Source organism: Taudactylus pleione, unplaced genomic scaffold, assembly GCF_031769625.1.
Source record: "Taudactylus pleione unplaced genomic scaffold, aTauple2 ptg000438l, whole genome shotgun sequence".
Lineage (NCBI taxonomy): Eukaryota > Metazoa > Chordata > Amphibia > Anura > Myobatrachidae > Taudactylus > Taudactylus pleione.
The window spans coordinates 722348-743722 of record NW_028284840.1 but is presented as its reverse complement, the minus strand read 5'-3'; the positions used below and the strand labels follow the sequence as shown (position 1 = coordinate 743722).

General features: G+C 47.7%; 1 protein-coding gene across 1 annotated transcript in view; it reads right to left on the bottom strand.

The window, feature by feature from the left end:
* Positions 1–1662: 1662 nt before the first annotated feature.
* Positions 1663–21375, bottom strand: part of LOC148505755 (UDP-glycosyltransferase 3A1-like) — a 28099-nt gene continuing 8386 nt past the window's right edge. The window contains exons 4-7 of the mRNA XM_088447774.1: positions 17053–17587; positions 12632–12863; positions 8353–8572; positions 1663–3026 (exon numbers count right to left, since the gene is read on the bottom strand). Coding sequence (XP_088303900.1) covers positions 2750–3026; positions 8353–8572; positions 12632–12863; positions 17053–17587 — 1264 coding nt within the window. The 3' untranslated portion in view covers positions 1663–2749. The remainder of the gene's footprint in view (positions 3027–8352; positions 8573–12631; positions 12864–17052; positions 17588–21375) is intronic.

Here is a 21375-nt window from a genome sequence, read left to right as displayed (position 1 = left end):
TTGTCTCATCTGTCCATAGGCTGTTGTTCCAGAACTGTAATGGCTTTTTTAGATGTTGTTTGGCAAACTCTAATCTGGTCTTCCTGTTTTTGTGGCTCACCAATGGTTTACATCTTGTGGTGAACCCTCTATATTCACTCTTGTGAAGTCTTCTCTTGATTGTTGACTTTGACACATATACACCTACCTCCTGGAGAGTGTTCTTGATTTGGCCAACTGTTGTGAAGGGGTTTTTCTTCACCAGGGAAATAATTCTTCTGTCATCCACCACAGTTGTTTTCCATGGTTTTCCGGGTCTTTTGGTGTTGCTGAGCTCTCCGATGCGTTCTTTCTTTTTAAGAATGTTCCAAACAGTTAATTTGGCCACACCTAATGTTTTTGCTATCTCTCTGATGGGTTTGTTTTGATTTTTCAGCCTAATGATGGCTTGCTTCACTGATAGTGACAGCTCTTTGGATCTCATATTGAGAGTCGATAGCAACTGATTCCAAATGCAAATGTCACACCTAGAATCAACTCCAGACCTTTTACCTGCTTAATTGATAATGAAATAACGAGGGAATAGCCCACACCTGTCCATGAAATAGCTTTTGAGTTGATAGTCCCATTACTTTTGGCCCCTTAAAAAGTGGGAGGCTCATATAGAAACCGTTGTAATTCCTACACCGTTCACCTGATTTGGATGTAATTACCCTCAAATTAAATCTGAAAGTCTGCAGTTAAAGCACATCTTGTTTGTTTCATTTCAAAGCCATTGTGGTGGTGAATAGAGGCCAAAATATGAAAATTCTGTCAATGTCCCAATATTTATGCACCTGATTGTATATATATATATATATATATATATACATATATATATATATATATATATATATGTGTGTGCATGTTTAACATTATGTATTAGAGGGATTGGTATGAAATACAGACAGTCGGGATCCTGGTGCTCAGAATCCCGACAGGGTTAATGTACCGGCACTTGTTGGCCAGTATGCTAACCCTCCCCCTACCCTAACCTCCAACCTAAGTGCCTGAACCTAACCTCCCCCTCCTCGCATCCTAAACCTAACCCTCCCCCTAGTGCCTAACCCTAACCCTCCCCCTAGTGCCTAAACCTAACCCTTCTCCCAACCCCGCTACTTACCTTCGGCATCCCGGCGATCGGGATGCAGGTGCCGGGATTCTGACCGGCGTCAGTAATGTAAGCGGCGGCATCCCGATCGCCGACCACCGGGATGCCGAACGCATCCCATGTTAGAACCCCCCAGAAAATCCTGCGTTTGCCCCTGCCCACATAGGGTTGGTGTAAGCCTGCCGAGGCTCCGTGTGGCTTGGTGGGTGCCCCCACAACTTAGTTGTCCCAGGGCCCCCACAGGCCTTAATCCGGCCCTGCGTCGTTGCACAATTAGATGCACGGTTGTACGCCAGGGGAAGGGCTGACACTAGCATTAGTATAAACTCTCTGATGCGACTACGGCAAAGGACACTACGGCGTTCACAGCAGCTTGCGACTCAGAATTTGGCCCTATTTGCGGCAAATCCAATGACAAATATGCAGTCTATAAGTTACAGTGCACTTGGAGGGGTATAGCATGTGCACTTGTAATTGCAAAAAAAAGAGAAAATACTTTACAATAGAAGTTGTTAATTTTTTAAGTCATTTTGAATGATGCAGCCACTGTGGATGCAGGAGAATCACAATATACATCACATCCAAATGTAAATCGCTTGACTTAGGGCTTGATTCAGTACAGATCACAACTGCGATCACAGCTGCGATTTTGCACGGAACGCAGCAGCGAAAGTATTCCAATGCTTGCCAAAGCTCAGCTGGCATAAAGTCGCCCACTGCTACTTTCTCAAATCCGTCCAACGTCGCTCCTCTGCGTAAACATCGGTACTATCGACGCCCATCGGCCAGTCATGCAGCATTTATAACAAGCTCTGCCCAGCCGCAGACACTGCAAGTCTCCTCGCACGCAGTGGTCTCTCATACTGCGTATGCAATCGCAGTGGCTAATTTTGCATGCCCAGGAAACGGCGTTCAAATTGACAGACGCGCTTGCGTTCTTCCGACCACCCCCAAACGCTCACAGCCTGTTACTCACTTTGCCTTGGACTCCTCTATTTGTCCGTAGTGGCAGTGCGATCGCTGAGCACACACAGTGCGGCTTATACGCATGCTCGATGGCTAACAATCGCTCGATGATGCGTCCATAGTTGCACTTGCGATCGGTACTGAATCAGGCCCTTAGAGCGAATGACTGGAGCTCCAATTACTGGCATTGGTAACGTGTTTGGCTCAGAGCTGCACTGTGTATAATATATAGTTATAATATACGGAGCATATAATATACAGAGTTATAATATACAGTGCATAAGCTGAGGTAGTGGAGGATATTGGAGGGAAAAGAGCGGGCACAAGCTCCGTATGGTATGATGACTAATCACATTACTGTGCCCGCTCCTCCTCTGGCCATGCCCCCTAGCACATAGCAACGCAAAGTGACAGGAGGCAGAAATGGAGGGAAGAGTATAACCGTGCCACTCTTTCCCCCCATGTTTGCCTTAGTGCATCGTCTTCCTATTATGGAGCATGAAGATTAATGTCTGCAATCCCCAGAACAGTGTCATAACGATTCTCCTACATGGCACTTGCCCAGTTTATTTTCATTCACAGTCGTCTTTCAGGAACCACACGTCCGTGTCAGTATCACAGCCCCCTCCCCGTAACCTTGGAAGCTGCATATTGCTAATTTTGTTTTTGTTTTCCAGGACAGCAAAGTTTTCTGATGAGAACCCTGAATAATGTCACAATGAGGTAGAGAGTCACAGCCAGACAGACGGTGATGAATAACATGACATCCAGCAGATACTGCTGATACCAGGGCTGATGATAAGAATAGGGACGAAGATGGCCGCCTCCTCCTGACTGGATGATGTGCTCCACCCATCGTAATAATTGCTGGTCCGGAGGGAAAGGAAGAGATTTCCTGATGGCGCTCATCTTCATTGCTGTTTCTTTATAGCTGTGGAGACAGAGAGAGAAAGAGAGTCACTAAAATCACTCATCCAGAGGACTAACACCTGACATCAGTGCTCATGCAGACGCAAAAGGAAAAATTACAAGTGCACAACTCCAACATTACTAATTACATATATAATGCATTTTTGCAATAAATAGAGGTTTTAGCATAATCATGGCCAAGGTTATGGGCCTACCCACCACGTCCATGTAACCTCTTAGGGTAGGTCCCTAATATACTGGGGTTAAAGTCCAGGGCGCGGGACACCCCCAAACCAGCCAAGCTGAGCCACCCTAGGGCATCACTCTAGTGAGGAAGGTGAAGTGTAAAGGAGTGTTAGATAGATAGGAGCAGCTACTGCATATGTTAGAAGTGAGGTGAAAAATAGATGTATGCAAATGTTACATATATAATAAACAAACAATAAAGGTGCTTAAAGTACAAAAAGTTAAAATGTGTTATAATGCGATGCCCTGAGACAGTCCAACCAAAACAATCCAGGGGACCCACGTCCCAAAAATAACCCCATGGCTACGCTATATAAATTTATAGGACTTACCTAAATTGTAACCCCAGTATGTTAGGGACCTACCCTAAGAGGTTACCTGGACGTGATGGGTAGGCCCATAACCTTTGCCATGATTATGCTAAAACCTCTATTTATTGCAAAAATGTATTATATATGTAATTAGTAATGTTGAAGTTGTGCACTTGTCATTTTTCCTTTGTGTCTGCAACATTAGACTCAACAGGTAGCACCTCCCATTATATTCAGGGTGAGCAGTCTAGGGCCCTTCTCCGTATACTGTAATCAGTGCTCATGCAGTCGTCTAATTAGACAACATGAGTTTATAATGTGGAACATGTTAAGCTTCTTTATGTCATCTTTTTATTTATTAAACACATATTGGGAGAAACTCAGGAATGAAACTAGAGGTGCGCAAGTGGTGCCGTTAACCAGGGCACGAGGGGGCAGCATTGTCGATCCCTCATTGGCACCTGTATTTAGATGGCAGGGTGCCTGGAATGGCACTTTGCCGCCTGGAAAGCTGACGAATCCAGCGTTCAACTTCCTGGTCCCATGACATGGTGTGTGCAGTCTTACATTTAGCGCATAGCTGCATGCTGGGTCACTGCATGGCATGTACAGGGCTGCTAGGAGACACACTATTGTAATTAAAGGGGTCTTCTTTACATGTTCACTGCTGATGAAGGCGTGGATACACCATCATTGGGGGCTTGGCTGCTCCTCCCTGGCCGGTTTTGGACCCCTCTCATCGTTCCAGATCATATAATTTGCAATATTTACAAAAGCTATGTGTGAGCCAAAATAAAAATGAAGCTGGAAGGGGACTTTACTGGTTAATTAGATCCATTCTGGGTGGCTAACAACACTTGCATCTCCGCTATGCATTGGTCCTTGTACTCAGAGGAGTGGCAGCCTAATACTGCTAATACTGCCTGGTCACTATGTGGCCACAACAAGACTTCCAGGTAAGTGCACACAGTGAGAAACTACTCAAATATAAATACTAGATTTTGGTGCATCTTACACTTTTAATGAGTGGCGGAATGTGTAAGGGCAAGTACGGCCGGACTGGCAAATGCAAGAAGGGCCGTTTGCCTGATGGGCCGGGGCGGCCTGAAACCTGTCCAAGCAGCTCCACCTCCCAGTGCCCTGCTCAGCAGGCATGCTGAGATGGGGCGTGCTGCTAGGAACTCTGCATGAGCCCCAGGGTTGATATCCCCTACTCAGGAGAATTAGATAATACAATTCAGGGTCATTTTCTGAGATTTCTCTAAACTTGCAAACTTAACCATAGGGTGAATTCTGGATAAACTAGGGGCCTTGATGACTACTACTAGAGTGCACAAACTCTGCCTCCACACTAACAGACTCTCCTTCTCACTCACCACAGTGGTACCCACTACCAGCACACACAGTGACCTGCAGTGCGGCCGCAACACAGTGAGGAAAATCTAATCATAAGTCAGGTATGTGGGGCCGGAGGGAGAAATGGGTATAATTAAGGGAACGTAATGTTAAGATTAAGGGGTTAGTTAGAATGATTGGGTTTGATAATGAAACAGAGGTGATTGGGGGTTTAATGAACATTAATGGAATGAATTGATGATGGAGAGTTTGATTAATAATGGAGATGAGAGAGTTAATGATTGTAAATGTGATATAATTTCAGCGTGTGCAAAACTCAAATACAGATTCCATAAGCAGATAAAGGTGGATAAAGGGTTAATTATACAGTGCACATGTGAATGCAGGGTATACAGTGCCCATGAAGACTGGAGAGTACACAACCACAATGGCATGCAGGCAGAGAAATCCAGAAACTATATGATGACCTGACTTAACAGTGGGCAAGCAGGTAAGAAAAAGTCCCAGTTTACAGCAGACTTCATGGACAGGCTGCAGACAAATGGGTTCCAGAGTTCAACAGAGAGAAACAGCAGACACATACACATCAGACAGGAAACTACCCAGGAACCCAACACAGAATATACACTGAGAGTTCACAGTCAATGGAATCATGCAGGTCTACAGAAAACACTTGGCAAATACCTTTGAAGTATGCAGGTATGCTGAACACTGTTGAACAATGCTAAGTTAGAGTTCAGAATAGCACTGAAAATAGTATGTGACATGGAGATTCAGGACCTCATTCAGAGTCGGTCGTTGCGGCCGCACGGTCGTAGGGGAAAGGGGCCAGATATGCAAATGAAGCGATCACAAGTTGCGGTCCTAAGATGAGATCGTTTGCTGAACGACCGAGGGTAAGAAGCGGTCGTAAGACTAAATCACGCCCCCTTCTCGATCACAACACACGTCATCTCCTGGGATATAAGGATTAATCGTGAGCATCGGGAACCATCGGAGCTGATCATAAAGCTTAAGGTTGACCATACCCTCTCTTAAGCACTACGATCAAGTCAGTGTACAAACCTCCCATGTCACGTGTGCCATGACACTACTTTGTTAATTATGCACTCCCATTAAACGCCGTTCGCATAATTAGGCACTCCTGCATTCGGATCTCCACTCCCCCGTTTTCAAGCACCTTCCCCTGTTACCAGTACCACCCACAAACGGTTCATTCTGTCACTCAAACTAACAACCTGGCTGTGTTCAAGGAGAGAGAAATTTCTGATCGTAACAGCTAGTTTGCGCACGCGCATTGCGAACTTTACGCATGCGCAGTTCAGCAAACATCGGCTGCGTACGACCGTGCGGCCGCAACGACCAACTCTGAATGAGGTCCTCAGTAACAAGGAGTCCAACACAGGCAGGAACAGGTGCAGAGACATCAATGACCAGTCACAACTCTTTGTCAGTAAGTTGTTTCTAATATAGGTGATTCACAATAGTTCAGGGAGTTGAGTCCAAGTAACAGCCCCTACTGGTGAACGTCAAAACTGCACAACCAGAAAACACAGAGGACCTCATTCAGACCCGCTCGCAAGCGCTGAGCGCTCACAAGCGGGTCGATGTTTGGGCCCTGCGCACGCGCAGGCCCCAGAGCGAGAGAGAAATTCTCTTGCTCCGGAGCTCACTACAAAAGGGGCGGCTGTCGATGCTGTTTGTAGGCGTGGCGGGGGGTGGTTTCACAAACGCGTGCCATTTTGTGGGCGGCCGCATTGACATCAGCAGTGATGTCAGTGGGGAGCTTCCTGCTCGATCAGAGCAGGAAGCTCCCTGGGGCTTGCGGTTGCCGAGACCCAACCTTAGGGTCTCATCGCAAGCCCCGATGGTCGTGATGGTCTTGACCATCGCGACCATCAACTTGGTTGGTCGCTAAAGCCGTGGGTGGTAACCCACAGCTTAGCTAGCGATTAGGAGGCCGCATTTTAAAAGAGAAGCGGCCGCCCACATTCAGAACGAGCGCTCACATTATGCGAGCGCCTCTGAATGAGGGCCAGAGTCCTAACAAAATGGTTTATTTATGTTGAATGGGTTGTTATGATGCAGTTAATGATAATTGAGGTTGTCTTAATTAATGAAAAGGTGATGATATTTGTGTGGTGGTGACTAAAATGCCCTATTATGGCGGTCACTAGAATTCTGTATTGTATATCGGCCACTAAGATGATGGTAGCTACAATGCTCCATGTATTGTTTGATAGCCACTAGGATGCTCTCTTTAATTTATGTTGTCACAAGGGTACTTTCTGCATTGTATTCCAGGCACTAAAATGCTCGCTAATTGTATGGCGGTCATTAGGATGCAATTTGTATTGTATGGTGGTCACTGAGATGTAGTTTGTGTTGTATGGCAGTCACTGAGATTCAATTAGTATTGTATGGCAGGCACTTGGATGCAGTTTTTATTGTATGGCGGTTACTAATGCTCTCAGTATTGGTGACTTCCACAGATTGCTGTAATCAGATAGCAATAAGGGCTACTAAAGGGCAGTGGCATCACAAGGGGGTGCAGGGGGTGCAGGCCGCGCCCGGTGTCACCCACCGAGGGGTGACACCACGCTGCAGGCTCCCCCTCAGTGACAGGAGGCGGGTGCTGCACTGTAACATCACGTGCAGCACTTGGCTCCTGTCACAGCGATTGAGCCTGCACTGCCCGCACCTCCGGCACCCCCCATTGATAACGAAGTACCGGCGGTCTCGGGACGTGAAGCCATGCCCCCTTTCCCAAGGCCACGCCTCCTCTGGTGAGGCCACACCCCTTTGGCGGAGCGTGCGGCTCCGCCACGCTCAAGGCATCCCTCCCCACACCAGGTGTCACCGCAGGTAGGGACGCCACTGCTAAAGGGTACAGGTTGCACAAGTACAAAACAAAAGTAGATATTGGGAGTAGGGATGGCCATCGGTGGGGTGTCAATCGATGGTTACCATAGATGGGCCCATTGGTGATTACCATTGATGGCACCATAACCATCTTTGGAGAACCATAGATTGTTTGCACCCCCACCATGGTCACCTCTGCCGTGAGCACAGTGGGCCACGGACCGATAAAAAATGGGGGCGGGGCTACGCTCCGTCCTGCACAAAAAAAATACCATTGGCTCCCATTCATCGAGAATTGGTTCTCTTTCATCGATGGCAAAACTAGTTGACATCCGCTGGGGACAATTGATGTATTGGAAACATAGATGGTCATCCCTAATTGAGAGGGGGGGAGGACATGTTAGCCTATGGCGCCAGAACCATTAATCAGGCCCTACCTGTGCGTTGCTTTGTTAAATTTACCTACTTTGTTTAAAAGAATAAAACTACATTTTTTATCAGTTTTCACCAAAATTCCTCTTATGAGATATTTCAACAACATCCTCATCATTATCAATAATTACATGTATGTACCTTTTATTCTCTATTACTTCCAGAATAGTTTGTGCAAAGTTTTCAGACTTCAGTTGATCAGGTGGAATGAATGTTCCCATGTTTTTCGCTTGAACACGGACCACGTTTTCATACTGGTCCCCAAAAAGAGGTATCCCCAATACAGGAACTCCATGGTACACTGCCTCCATCACACTGTTCATTCCTCCATGTGTCACAAAAAGACGGACTTTAGGGTGTCCTGTAATTAAATTGGAACATTGAATTTATCTCCAAAACTTGTGTTACAGAGGTTCCGAAATAATTACAGATAATGATAGTAACCTCAACGAAGGAGCCAGGGCTTCAGCAAGTAGATATAACATTATAGGGGGAGATTCATCAAACCCTCTAAAAGAGGACAAGTGAGGATGTTGACGATGACACCGACCAATGGGATTCTAGCTATTATTTATCAAGTACAAAAATAAAAAAATAGCTAGAAGCTGATTAATTGCTATGGGGATCACCTCCACTAAACCTAACCCTCTCCTCCCCCCCACCGCTAATACTTACCTGGGTCCAATGTCTTACTTTCGGGATGCCTGCTGTCGGGATTCAGACATCGGCATCCTGATCCCTAAGGGGATAGCGGCGTCTGCATTTTGCCGCGCGCCGGGATTCCAGTGTCTGCATATTAACGGCCGGCATCCCATTTGCCGGCGATATAACTACATCCTGTTTGGGCAGCTATAGTCATGTAAAAGGAAGATAATAGTGGTATACAATGACAAGAATATAATCAGAGTTTTTCAACAGTTAATGTATCATAGTTCATGTGTTCCTTGAGACTGGGCCCATCGACCACAGATGACACACAGTCAGCGAGCAGGGAAGTGTCGTGGAAGCGAGCGGGGAGAGGGAAGGCATGCCTGGCGTGGGACATGAATGGAGGCAAAGGCAGACTCCTTTAATGTGTCCTGAACCAAACTAAGGGTTTATTTACTAAAGTGCGGGTTTTTAGAAGTGGAGATGTTGCCCATAGCAACCAATTAGATTCTAGCTATAATCTCCTAGAAGGTGCTAGATAAATGTTAAGTAGAATCGGATTGGTTGCTATGGTCAACAACTCCACTTCTTAAAATCTGCACTTTAGTAAATATGCCCCTAACTGTCCTATAAAAAATGTACAAAGCAGTTTTGACATGAAAGTACTATTTTGACTTTATTTATTAACACGTTTGTGTATTGGATTTCAGAACAAAGCATTCTCCTATCCTTTAAACTACCAACTTGTAAATCCGGTTTATGGAGAGACCTTGCAGCTGACAAAAAAAATGTAATTGAAAACATTGGCCCTCATTCAGAGCCGTACGCTCTGAGCAGAGCGCACGCTCTGCATGAGGGCCGGGCTCCTTTTTCATGGAGCGTCCTCCTGGACGCTCGTATAGCTGTGGGTCACCACCCACAGGCTATACGAGCGTGCATTTTGATGGCCGCGATGGTCGTGACCATCGCGACCATCGAAATTGCGAGCCGGAGCCTGCGGTTGAGGTTTTCAACCGCAAGCTCCGGAGTGATTTTGGCTCTATCAGAGCCAAAATCACTCCCACTGACATCACTAGTGATGTCAGTGGGCCGGCTTCTGACGGGAGGCGTTCCCGTGGGAACGCCCCCGTCAGGGAGGCACGCCCCCGGCACGCCCACCAAAGGGGGCGTGCTGTCAATCAACATTGACAGCACGCCCCCTTTGATCGGACACAACGAGCGAAGGAAAGTCCTTCGCTCGTCGTGTCTGGCGCATGCGCACGACGGAGCTCCCTCCGTCGTGCGCATGCTCAGTGCAGACCATCGACCCACTTGCGAGCGTACAGCCGCTCGCGAGTGGGTCTGAATCAGGCCCATTATCTTTATGTGTATTTATAGGGAAATAAAGGGCCAGATTCAGACCCGGTCGCTAAGCTGCGGACGCTCGCTGTGGCCCGTCTGCTCATGCGTATAAGTAGCAATGCGCTTGCGCAAGCCAGTCACTGCGATCGGGAATCGTGCGCTCGTAGTACACAGACTGGTCGCCACTTTGAGTGACAGAATGAGCCGTTTGTGGGCGGTAACAGGGGAAGGTGCTTGTGAACGGGGGAGTGGTGCTGTGAACGCAGGTGTGTCTGGGCGTCTTAACAGCATTTTATGGGTGTGCATAATTAGCATGGAGGCGTCATTCTACACGTCACTTGGCTGTATTTTACATTGAAGTGCTCGCAGTGCTTGCGGTAGGGTAGAGGCAACCACAAGCGCTGCGTTCGCTTCCGATGGTCCTCGATGTACCGATGGGTGCAGACACTTCCTGGAGATGACGTGCGCTGATGGGCGTCTACATACACAAAATGATCGCACGCCAAGACATAGTGGGCGTGCTTATGCCTAGCCGTGCGATCGCCTTCCATGCCGTCACTTAGCCGGATTAGCATACGCTGGGAGCGAGCGACCGCATCTAGCGACCGGGTCTGAATCAGGCCCAAATTCTTAATTCACCATGGTAAACTAATAATAAAGAGGGTGCTATCACAGTATTTTGTTATTATGTTTTGTTGCTGCCTTGTAGTGAAAATAACGTGGTTGCTAAAATTTGTTTTAAGATAAATTATAAACTGCGAGAGGGTCCAGCCAACCTATGAGAGTGTAATAACAATAGTCAGGACGTTTACAATCTCTCCTCTTTTGCACACGCTGGCTCATTCATAACAATAGACCATTGGGAGAACAGGCTTAAGTTGCAGAAAAAAATATATATAGTTATTTGTAAACTAACAATTTAAAGGCAGAACTTGAGCCGATGCTTTGGTGGCCGCTGCTAGGGAAGGGAGGATCATTGACTGTCAAAGACCCACGGTGTAGCAGTTGGGCTGCAGATAATGTTTCCTCTGGTTTACTGAAGCTCTTTCTGGTGATCAGTAGTTGCTGTCATAAAAACCAAAAGGAAGCCTGTGATTGGTGAAAAGTGTAGGCTGCTTACTGTAGATTACTATAAGTGCAGCCAAAGACTGACCAGTAGAGGGAGCTTCAGTAACACAGAGGTGAGAAAATGCCTCCCTCCCCAGCTGAGGGCTCTATAGCAGCTGCCTCCCCTGCTACCATGGTAGTTCTGCCCCACAAACTGATAGGTGAGGAAAATGTAATCTTCGTATACATGGAGAATCTTACAGCATTTTGCTATCAGAGCCAGATTAACAACAGGGCAGGCAGGCCGATCGTCCTGGGGCCCACACACACACTGGGGGCAACCCACACATAACTACGTCATCGGTGTGGGGGCACTGTGGCATATGAGAACTTGGGTTTATGTGTGGCATAGGGGAGAGATTTATCAAAGATAGAATGGATAAACTGCTTAAAGCGACCAATCAGCTTCTAAACTGTCATTTTTCTAGCACAGCCTGTAAAATGATAATTAGAAGCTGGTTGGTTGAAACTTAGGGCTTCATTGAGAGCCGGCCGTACGGTCTACGACCGCACGGCCGCCTCGATGTTTGTCCAGTGCGCATGCGCACGAGGGAGCCGGCTCCTTCGTGCGCATGCGTGAGACCCGCTACGACCGACAGCGCTGGCCGTAGCGGGTCTCTTTCCAAAGGGGGCGAGCTGTCGATGTTGATTGACAGCTCGCCCCGTTTGGAAGGCGGGCCGGGGGGGTGGCAGCCCAAACGGAGGCGTTCCCATGGGAACGCCTGCCATTTTTGGGAGGCCCTACTGACATCACTAGTGATGTCAGTGGAGAGCTTCCGGCTCTGACAGAGCCAGAAGCTCTCCGGGGCTTACGACAAGTGAGACCCTACCCTAGGGTCTCGTCGTAAGCCCCGATGGTCGCGATGGTCTATGACCATCACGACCATCACCCTAGCGGTCGTTAGAGCTGTGGGTGTAAACCCACAGCCTAACGACCGAAACAGAGGCGGGCGGTCAGGATGCAAGCGGCCGCCCAGTTTCTGAGCGACCGCTTGCATCCTCCGACCACCTCTGAATGAGGGCCTTAATCTCTCTCCAAGATTTGAAAATCTCCCCCTCCTCACCCCAATGTGAACTGGGGGCACTACAGTGTGATTAACACATTTATGGTGCTGGGACTATAAACACATTATACATTTTTATAACATCGCCAGCATATCTTACTGACAATTTTATTGATGGGGAACCCCACAAGTAAATTGCCCTGGGAGCCCCACAAACCTTAATCCGGGCCCTGTTTGCTATGACTGGGTGTTAGGTCTAATTATTAATTAACATAATGTAGATAGATAACATCTGCTGGGTATTTCTGCAGGACTCTCACCTAAGATATCATTCTGCGACAACCAGTCCATGATCTTCACATTAGGAGCAATCGCTACTTCTTCAGGCCATTGTGATCTCTGGAATCTCCAGATAACTTTCTGAGGGATTTTAGCAAATCCAGCATTCATCTCCTTTACAAACTCCACTAGAGGAATAGCAGATATCATAGACCCCAGCGTCACTACAATAGCACCAGACTCCCCGGACTCTGCTATAAAGTCTTCCAGTTCCTACACAAAGAGACAATGGAGCTGAAAGAGGGCTGAATAAGGGACAGATCCGTCCTGTATTATACATCACATAGGTGTTACACAGAGGCATTGAGCATATAAAACAACAATACTATTTCACAGCTTACATATACCTTTGTAACTTCACCTGCTTTCCCTTATTTTAATCTTGCCACTTAATTCTGAAGCTCCCAGTAGCGCAGACACACAAAAAACAAAAATCATCCTTCTTTCAATCCCATTGCACATTTTAAATATTTAAAGGAGATGTCCTCCTTCTCATTAAGTGCTGGTACTCCCCAAATATCAGCCTGCATTTCACCCACACAGACTGGAAATTATTTGTCCAGGCTCCCTGTCTAGAAGAACCAGAGACTGAAGACAGAGCTCAGTGTATAGTCTTACAGGTATGCTGACATGCCCAACCCAGTGTAATTAGCATCGTAGGGTATGGGATGTAGTCAGCATCCCAATGCTCACAATACCGACAGCGGCTTCCCGACTTTTAGGATCCCGACAGATTGCAGAGGTAAGTATTAGGGTCAGGAGGCGATTTAGGATTAGAGGGAGGCTTAGGAACTAGGAGGAGGGTTAGAGTTAGGCTGCGGCAAGGAAATGTTAGGGTTAGGCTGCACAACGTGAGGTTAGGGTTAGGCTGCACAACGGAAGATTAGGGTTAGGCTGCACTACGGGAGGTTAGGGTTAGGCTGCAGGATGGGAGGATTAGGGATAGGCTGCAGGATGTGAGGATTATGGATAGGCTGCAGGATGGGAGGGTTAGGCTGCAGGACGTGAGGATTAGGGATAGGCTGCAGGATGGGAGGGTTAGGCTACGGGACAGGAGGATTAGGGATAGGCTGCAAGATGGGAGGGTTAGGCTGCGGGACGTGAGGATTAGGGTTAGGTTGTGGGTTGGGAGAGTTAGAGTTAGGCTGTGGAAGGGGAGGGTTAGGGTTAGGCTGCATGACAGAAGATTAGGGTTTGGCTGTGGGACGGGAGGATTAGGGATAGGCTACAGGGCATACTTGCCGACTTTGGAGTTTTCCTCCCCGGAAGAAGCCCGGGGCGGATAAGCAGGTGGGAGCTGTTGGGGGCAGAGCTGGATGGGTTGCGTCGTTAAGCCCTGCCCCCTCTCGACAATTTGCAGTGAAGGGACGGGGCAAAATTGATGCGATTCTCATAGAATTGCGTCATTAGGTCCTGCCCCCTACTCGCGGACCTCCCGGTCCGCAAGAAAACTCTCCTTATTCTGCTTGCTTCACTAGGAAGTGGGCAGAATGCGGGGGAAGTGTCTACCCTCCCGAGGGTGCGGGGGTTTGCCCGAAAAATTGGAAGCCTCCCGCAACTTCCGGGAGGGTAGGCATGTATGCTATAGGGTTAGGGTAAGGGTTAAAATACTTACAGAAATCAGTTGGGATTCTGACTGACGAGATGCCGCTGTCGATATTCTGACCATTGGCATCCTGACTGCCAGGATCCCATACCCAACCCTAGGGTATACAGCAGGTGACCACCATCTAAAGAGACACTTATGTCAACAAAAGTAAATCTCCTTTAAGTAATATATAGCATTCGTTATGTTTGCAAAGAGAGTAGTTGCAAGAAGGCACGGAGGTCAGAATGATTTTTGGGTATCAGACCATATTATTTTAACTTCCGTAATTTTATTGAATTTACTATATAAAAAAACATGACATAGGGCCTGATTCATTATCGAATGCAACTGCAATTACGCACGCAGACGGCCGATTGTTGCTTTCTGCGCATGCATGGCAGTGTGCGCGCGCGAAAGTCTCATTGCGATCGGACTGCGATCGCAGTGACCACGCAGACCCATCGCAGAGTAATTGACATGAAGTGAGCGTTGGGGGTGATCGGAGAAACGCAGACGTGTCAGTGCGTTTGAACGCATTTACAGGGCGTGCATAAATTAGCCACTGCGATGCCATACGCAGCTTGGGCTCTCACTGCGTGCGATGAGGTTAGCAATTCCTGAGTAAGGTCAGGACTCGATGGTTTCGCAGACTTGCTAAGTGTTACGGATGTGTGAAAAGTGAAGTGAGCGTCCTCAGGGTCGGATTAAGGTCTGTGGGGTCCCCTGGGCAACAAACTTGTGGGGGCCCCTATATACCACAGTTTCTGGTCACCCTAGGAACATTTTTTTTTTCTTTTTATTCACCTCAGTAGTAATGCCCCTCTTGCAATGCCCACTGTTGTAGTGCCCCTTATGCAATGTCCCCAGTAGCAGTGGCCCGCCCCTTATGCAGTGCCCCCAGTAATGGTCCCCCATATGCAGTGCCCACTGTAGTAGCCCCCCCTATGCAGTGCCACCTGTAGTACTGCCCCTTATGCAGTGCAGCCAGTAGTGGTCCCCCTATGCAGTGCCCCTTATATAATGCCCCCAGTAGTGGTCCCCCTATAGAGTTCCCTAGTAGTGTCCCTTATATAGTGCCCCAGACCCAGTAGTGGTCCCCCCCAATGCAGTGCCCCTTATATAGTGCCCCCAGTAGTAGTCCCCCTATGCATTGCCCCCAGTAGTAGTGCCCCCAGCAGTAGTCCCCCTATGCACTGACCCTAGTAGCCCCCCCCCCCCCCCATGCAGTGCCCTCTGTAGCGGCCCCCTTACACACACACAAAAAAAATCACAACTTACCTGAATCGCCGCTCCTGACGAGACCGCCGCAGTCAGCTCCAGGTCTCCTTCAGTTCAGTATGGGAGAGACGTCAGCGTCATGACGTCTTTGCCATAAAACGCTGCGGGGGAGCCGGAAGGCAAAGCTCATGAGTGAGCTCCAGCCGGCTCCCTCCGTTGAAGCAGCCAATGAGAGTCTGTCTGACTCTCATCGGCTGCTGTAACATACACACAGCTGCCGCCGGCGGCTGTGTGTATGTCACTGTGTAGTGTGTACTGCGCTCACTGCGCAGTCTACACTACACTAGCGGAGGGGTCACTAGCGGCAGGTGCAGACAGCACACCGCTGCTAGTGGGGGCCCCTCCGTGTGTGGGGGCCCAGGGACGACCGCCCCTGTCGCCCCCTCCCCTTAATCCGGCCCTGGGCGTCCTTATGTTAGGCTGCAACGGCATTACGATCATTAGCATATTTTTGCAGTGAGACTGCGTGCGTAATCGCAGCTGGGATCGCAATAGCGTTCCGTAATGAATCAGGCCAATAATGCAATGCTTAGATAGAATCATTGTTTGTTTTTCTTGCATAATGGGACTGAATCTGAGCTGGGAGCAAAACAAAAAAGGAGTAACCTTGATAAAACCTTGTTGCCCAGGTGCAAAGTTACTCCTTTTTTTGCTTTGCTCCTATCTTAGAATCAACCCCAATGACTCTGAGGGGTAAATTTACTAAAGTGAGAGTTTTTAGAAGTAAGTTTTATAAGAGATGTTGCCAATAGCAACTTAACATTAAACTAGCACCTTCTAGAAGATAAGAGCAAGAATCTGATTGGTTGCTATGGGCAACATCTCTTCTAAAACTCTCACTTTAGTAAATTTACCCCTTAGCATGTTTTCCTAACCCTGAGGTTATTTAAAGACATGTTGGCTTAAATTTACTTAAGTGAGAGTTTTTAAAAGTGGAGATGTTGCCCATAGCAACCAATCAGATTCTAGCTATTATCTTCTAGAAGGTGCTATTTAAATGTTAAATAGAATCTGATTGGTTGCTATGGGCAACATCTCCACTTCTAATAACTCTCACTTTAGTAAATTTACCCCGTTCAGTTGATTTCAGAAACCTAAACCTAGCAAAACAGCCCTGCTACATTGTTATGCTCATCTTTGAACTGCAAAATTACTAAGCCCTCAATTCTCCTGATAGATATAATACACCAGTGGGTTTCAACTCAAGTTTTATTAACATGTCAAGTTTTCTGGATTTCTTTGATCATACACAATTGACTTAATCTATTTAGCTGGGCCAGTAATTATCCCACCTGTTTCCACAGACAGAAAACCTGAAAACATGAACATGAGGTGAAAACCACTGGAATGCACAATAAATAATTGGTTAGCTGGGATAATCCTGGTATCTGAACCTGGAATTGCCAAAGAAGAAACTGGTTTTATAAAAAGAACTGATACATTTATCCGAAAACATACAAAGAAAAAAAAAGCTAAATAAATGTTAGATTATTACTATTACGATATTAGCATTTTGTACATATAGATAATACTCACTTGCGATACAGGTTTTGCAGGTTTGGCCAACAATCCCCCAATATACTGAACGTGAGGCAAAAGCGGGCGAGCAAACTCGGTGGTAAAGTCTACATTATACAGCCACAGCTCGGCTTTCAGGTGCAGGCCAGCTATGGATGGTCTGGTCCCAGCCGGGAAATGCTCTTCAATCACCCAGTCAAAGAGCGAGTCGATTTTCTTCTCCACTATTTGAGATGTCAAGAACATTACACTGTTTTTCAAACGTCCAAAGAAATCCATGCGGTCAGTCAGCTGAGTCTGGAACAGTGGTACATACGACAGGGGAGTGGGAATTCCCACCCGTAAGGCGTTGCCGAAGCCCCCCGGGAAGAATGCAATGTATGGAATGCCCAACTTCTCACAGACCAGGAAAGTGCAAGGATTAAATGCATCTACTATTGCCATGTCAAATTTTTCATTCCTTAAAAAGTTTAAGATATCTGACTGGTGTAATGTGACGTTGCACTGGTAGGACAGCTCGCCCAGAAATGCTATGACGGATTGGAGTCCTTGTCTGCAAGGAAGATAAATAACATAAAGATGTGGCTAGTATTAAGCCTCTCTAACAGAAAATAAGAATCAGCCCCTAAAAACAGAAAATCTGACACTTTTTTTCCTCCCACGGCCCTCCACGGCCCTTTGAACGGAGCCACTGTTATGAATATGAAGTTGCTGTGTGGGTACCACTAATGCAGTTTATTTTGCAGCACTGATGCTTCCAGATCTCCCCTCTGAGCATCCACTCTGCTCCTGTTCCCACAGGCCCTGCAGGCCTACATACAACATAGCAGCAATTATTACAGCCTGCAGTGTCACTCATTATCAGGGGTGACTCCTACCTCCTATCATTACGGGGGCTGCCCGGGCAGTAGTCCGGTCAGCGGCCCAGCCGGCTTCTGCTCTCTTTGGCGTCTGCCAGGATTATTGTACATGACCAATGCATCTGGCAGTAGGGATGGCCATCGACGGTTATCAACCATCATCAGTTAGACACTGATGGCCATTGGTTCTCCACCATTGATGGTACAGAGTCCCACAAAAAAAAAAATCAGCTTGGCGCCAGGAAACAGAGCCTTGCTCTGCCCTCTGCAACCTGTGAAGCCCCGCCCCCACCTAGTTGCCAGGTAACTAATAGAGCAGCAGTGAAACCATCGATGGTTCCCCATTGATGGTTTTATACCATCGAGGTTAACCACCAATGGAGCCATCGTTGATGGCCAGTGACATAACAAGTATGGGGCAAGCTGGGCACGAGCCCCTGGTGCCGACACAGAAGGGGCGCCAGTGCGGGGGATCTAAGGGCCTTATTCAGGTTGGTTCGCAAGGCTGTGTTCGCACGCAGCCGGTCAATTTTTGCGTTCTGCGCATGCATCACAGGGCGCGAACAGGGACCCTGCGATCAGGGGCAAAAGCATAGAGCACATTGTTGGAGCTACTGAACATAGGGCCTGATTCAGTACGGATCACAGCTGCGAAATTGCACGCAACGCAGCTGCGAAAATAAGTTGCCAAAGCTCATCCGGCATAAAGACGCCCACTTCTGCTTTCTCATATCCGTTCACTTTCGCTCTTCTGCGTAAACATCGGTACTATCGACACACATCGACCACTCACGCAGTATTCACAACAGCTCTGACCTGCCACAGATACTGCGAGTCTCTTCTCATGCAGTGGGCTCTCAAGCTGCGTAGGCAATCGCAGTGGCTAATTTATGCACGCCCAAGCAATGGAGTTCAAATGGACAGACACGCCTGCGTTTTTCCGACCACTCCCCCGTCACCACCCCAAGCGCTCCCAGCCTGTCACTCACTCTGCGATGGATTCCTCTGTGCGTCCATAATCGCAGTGGGATCGCAGCGCTTGCGCAGTGCGGCTTATACGCATGCGCAATGGCTAACAAACGCTTGATCTGCATACATGGTTGCATTTGCGATTGCAGCTAAATCAGGCCCATAGAGACCAGCGTTAAGGGAAGGTGATGGGATGGCACTTTAAGAAACATCGGTGAGGAGCTCAGTAGAACAGTAAATAAAATTCAAAGTGGGGGTCACTATAAGGAGAGCACAGACAAGCAGTGACACTATGAGGAGAGCACATACAAGGGGGGCACTATGAGGAGATTACAGACAAGCAGGGGCACTAAGAGGAGAGTACAGACAAGCAGGGGCACTCTAAGGAGAGTACAGACATGGGTGGCACTAGGAGGAGAGCACAGGCAATCAGTGACACTATGAGAGCACAGACATGGGGGGCACTAGGAGGAGAGCACAGGCAATCAGTGACACTATGAGGAGAGCACAGACATGGGGGGCACTAGGAGGAGAGCACAGACAAGCAGTGACACTATGAGAAGAGTACAGACAAGTAGGGACACTATGAGAAGAGTACAGGCAAGCAGTGACACTGAGAGCACAGACAAGGGTGTTACTGTAAGGAGAGTACAGGCAAGGGTGTTACTATAAGGAGAGTACAGGCAACTAGTGATACTATGAGGAGAGTACAGGCAAGTAGGGACACTATGAGAAGAGTACAGATATGAGGGGCACAATGAGGAGAGTATAGACAAGCAGTGACACTATGAGGAGAGTACAGGCAAGCAGTGACACTATGAGGAGAGTATAGACAAGCAGTGACAATATGAGGAGAGTACAGGCAAGCAATGACACTACGAGGAGAGTATAGACAAGCAGTGACACTATGAGGAGAGTATAGACAAGCAGTGACACTATGAGGAGAGTACAGGCAAGCAGTGACACTATGAGGAGAGCACAGGCAAGCAGTGACTCTATGAGGAGAGTACAGACAAGTAGGGACAATATGAGATGAGTACAGATATGAGGGGCACAATGAGGAGAGTATAGACAAGCAGTGACACTATGAGGAGAGTACAGGCAAGCAGTGACACTATGAGGAGAGCACAGGCAAGCAGTGACACTATGAGGAGAGTACAGACAAGTAGGGACACTATGAGATGAGTATAGACAAGCAGTGACACTATGAGGAGAGCATAGACAAGCAGTGACACTATGAGGAGAGTACAGGCAAGCAATGACACTATGAGGAGAGTACAGACAAGCAGGGACACTATGAGATGAGTACAGATAAGAGGGGCACTATGGGGAGAGTATAGACAAGCAGTGACACTGAGGAGAGTACAGACATGGAGGGCACTATGAGGAGAGCACAGACAAGCAGTGACACCATGAGGAGAGCACAGACAAGCAGTGACACTATGAGGAGAGCACAGACAAGCAGTGACACTGAGGAGAGTACAGACATGGGGGGCACTATGAGGAGAGCACAGACAAGCAGTGACACTATGAGGAGAGTACAGACAAGGGTGGCACTATAAGGAGAGTACAGACAAGCAGTGACACTATGAGGAAAGTACAGACAAGCAGGGGCACTATGAGAAGAGTACAGACAAGGGGGCACTATAATGAGAGTACAGGCAAGCAATAACACTATGAAAAGAGCACAAACAAGCAGTGACCACTGGGGTCTATCCATGGAGTTTTGTGGTAAACAGGGCTTTTGTCTGCTTGGTGCTATTTACAGAGCGGGTTACCGTGGAAAAGTACATTACTTCTCCAGCTGCACCCCCGCTCTGTGGCTGAATTGCATCACTGTACTTTAATATTGCGAGTGCAATTCATTAGAGGATGGAAAGCTCTTCTTTCCACTTCTGTGCTCAGATTCACCATCTCAGCTAATCTGAACATCGTCACAAAGTCCCTCTATTCTGCCTGCAGTACCCGGCAGCTGGCTCCGCCCCCTTGATGTCCCAGCAGCCACTGCAGCCTCCCCCTGAGCTCACCCGAAGACAGGACCGCTAGAATCCTGCATACCGGATCATATCACTAGAAAGTATACAGGAATTGCTACTTAACAAAGCTATATATCGCATTGAACTGATGCGATATATAGTGAAAAGTAACAAGTCAGTTTTCATTTTTTTTATGAATAAACCCCACTATGAGGAGAGTTCAGACAAGCAGGGGCATTATGAGGAGAATACAGGCTAGTATGGGCACTATGAGGCAAGTACAGACAAGGGGGGCACTATGAGGAGAGTAAAACAAGCAGGGGCACTATGAGGAGAGTACAGACAAGGGGGGCACTATGAGGAAAATACAGGCTAGTATGGGCACTATGAGGCGAGTACAGACAAGGGGGCACTAGGAGGAGAGTATAAACAAGCATGGGCACTATGGGGAGAGTACAGGCAAGGGGGCACTATGAGGAGAGTACAGGCAAGGGGGGCACTATGAGGAGAATACAGGCTAGTATGGGCACTATGAG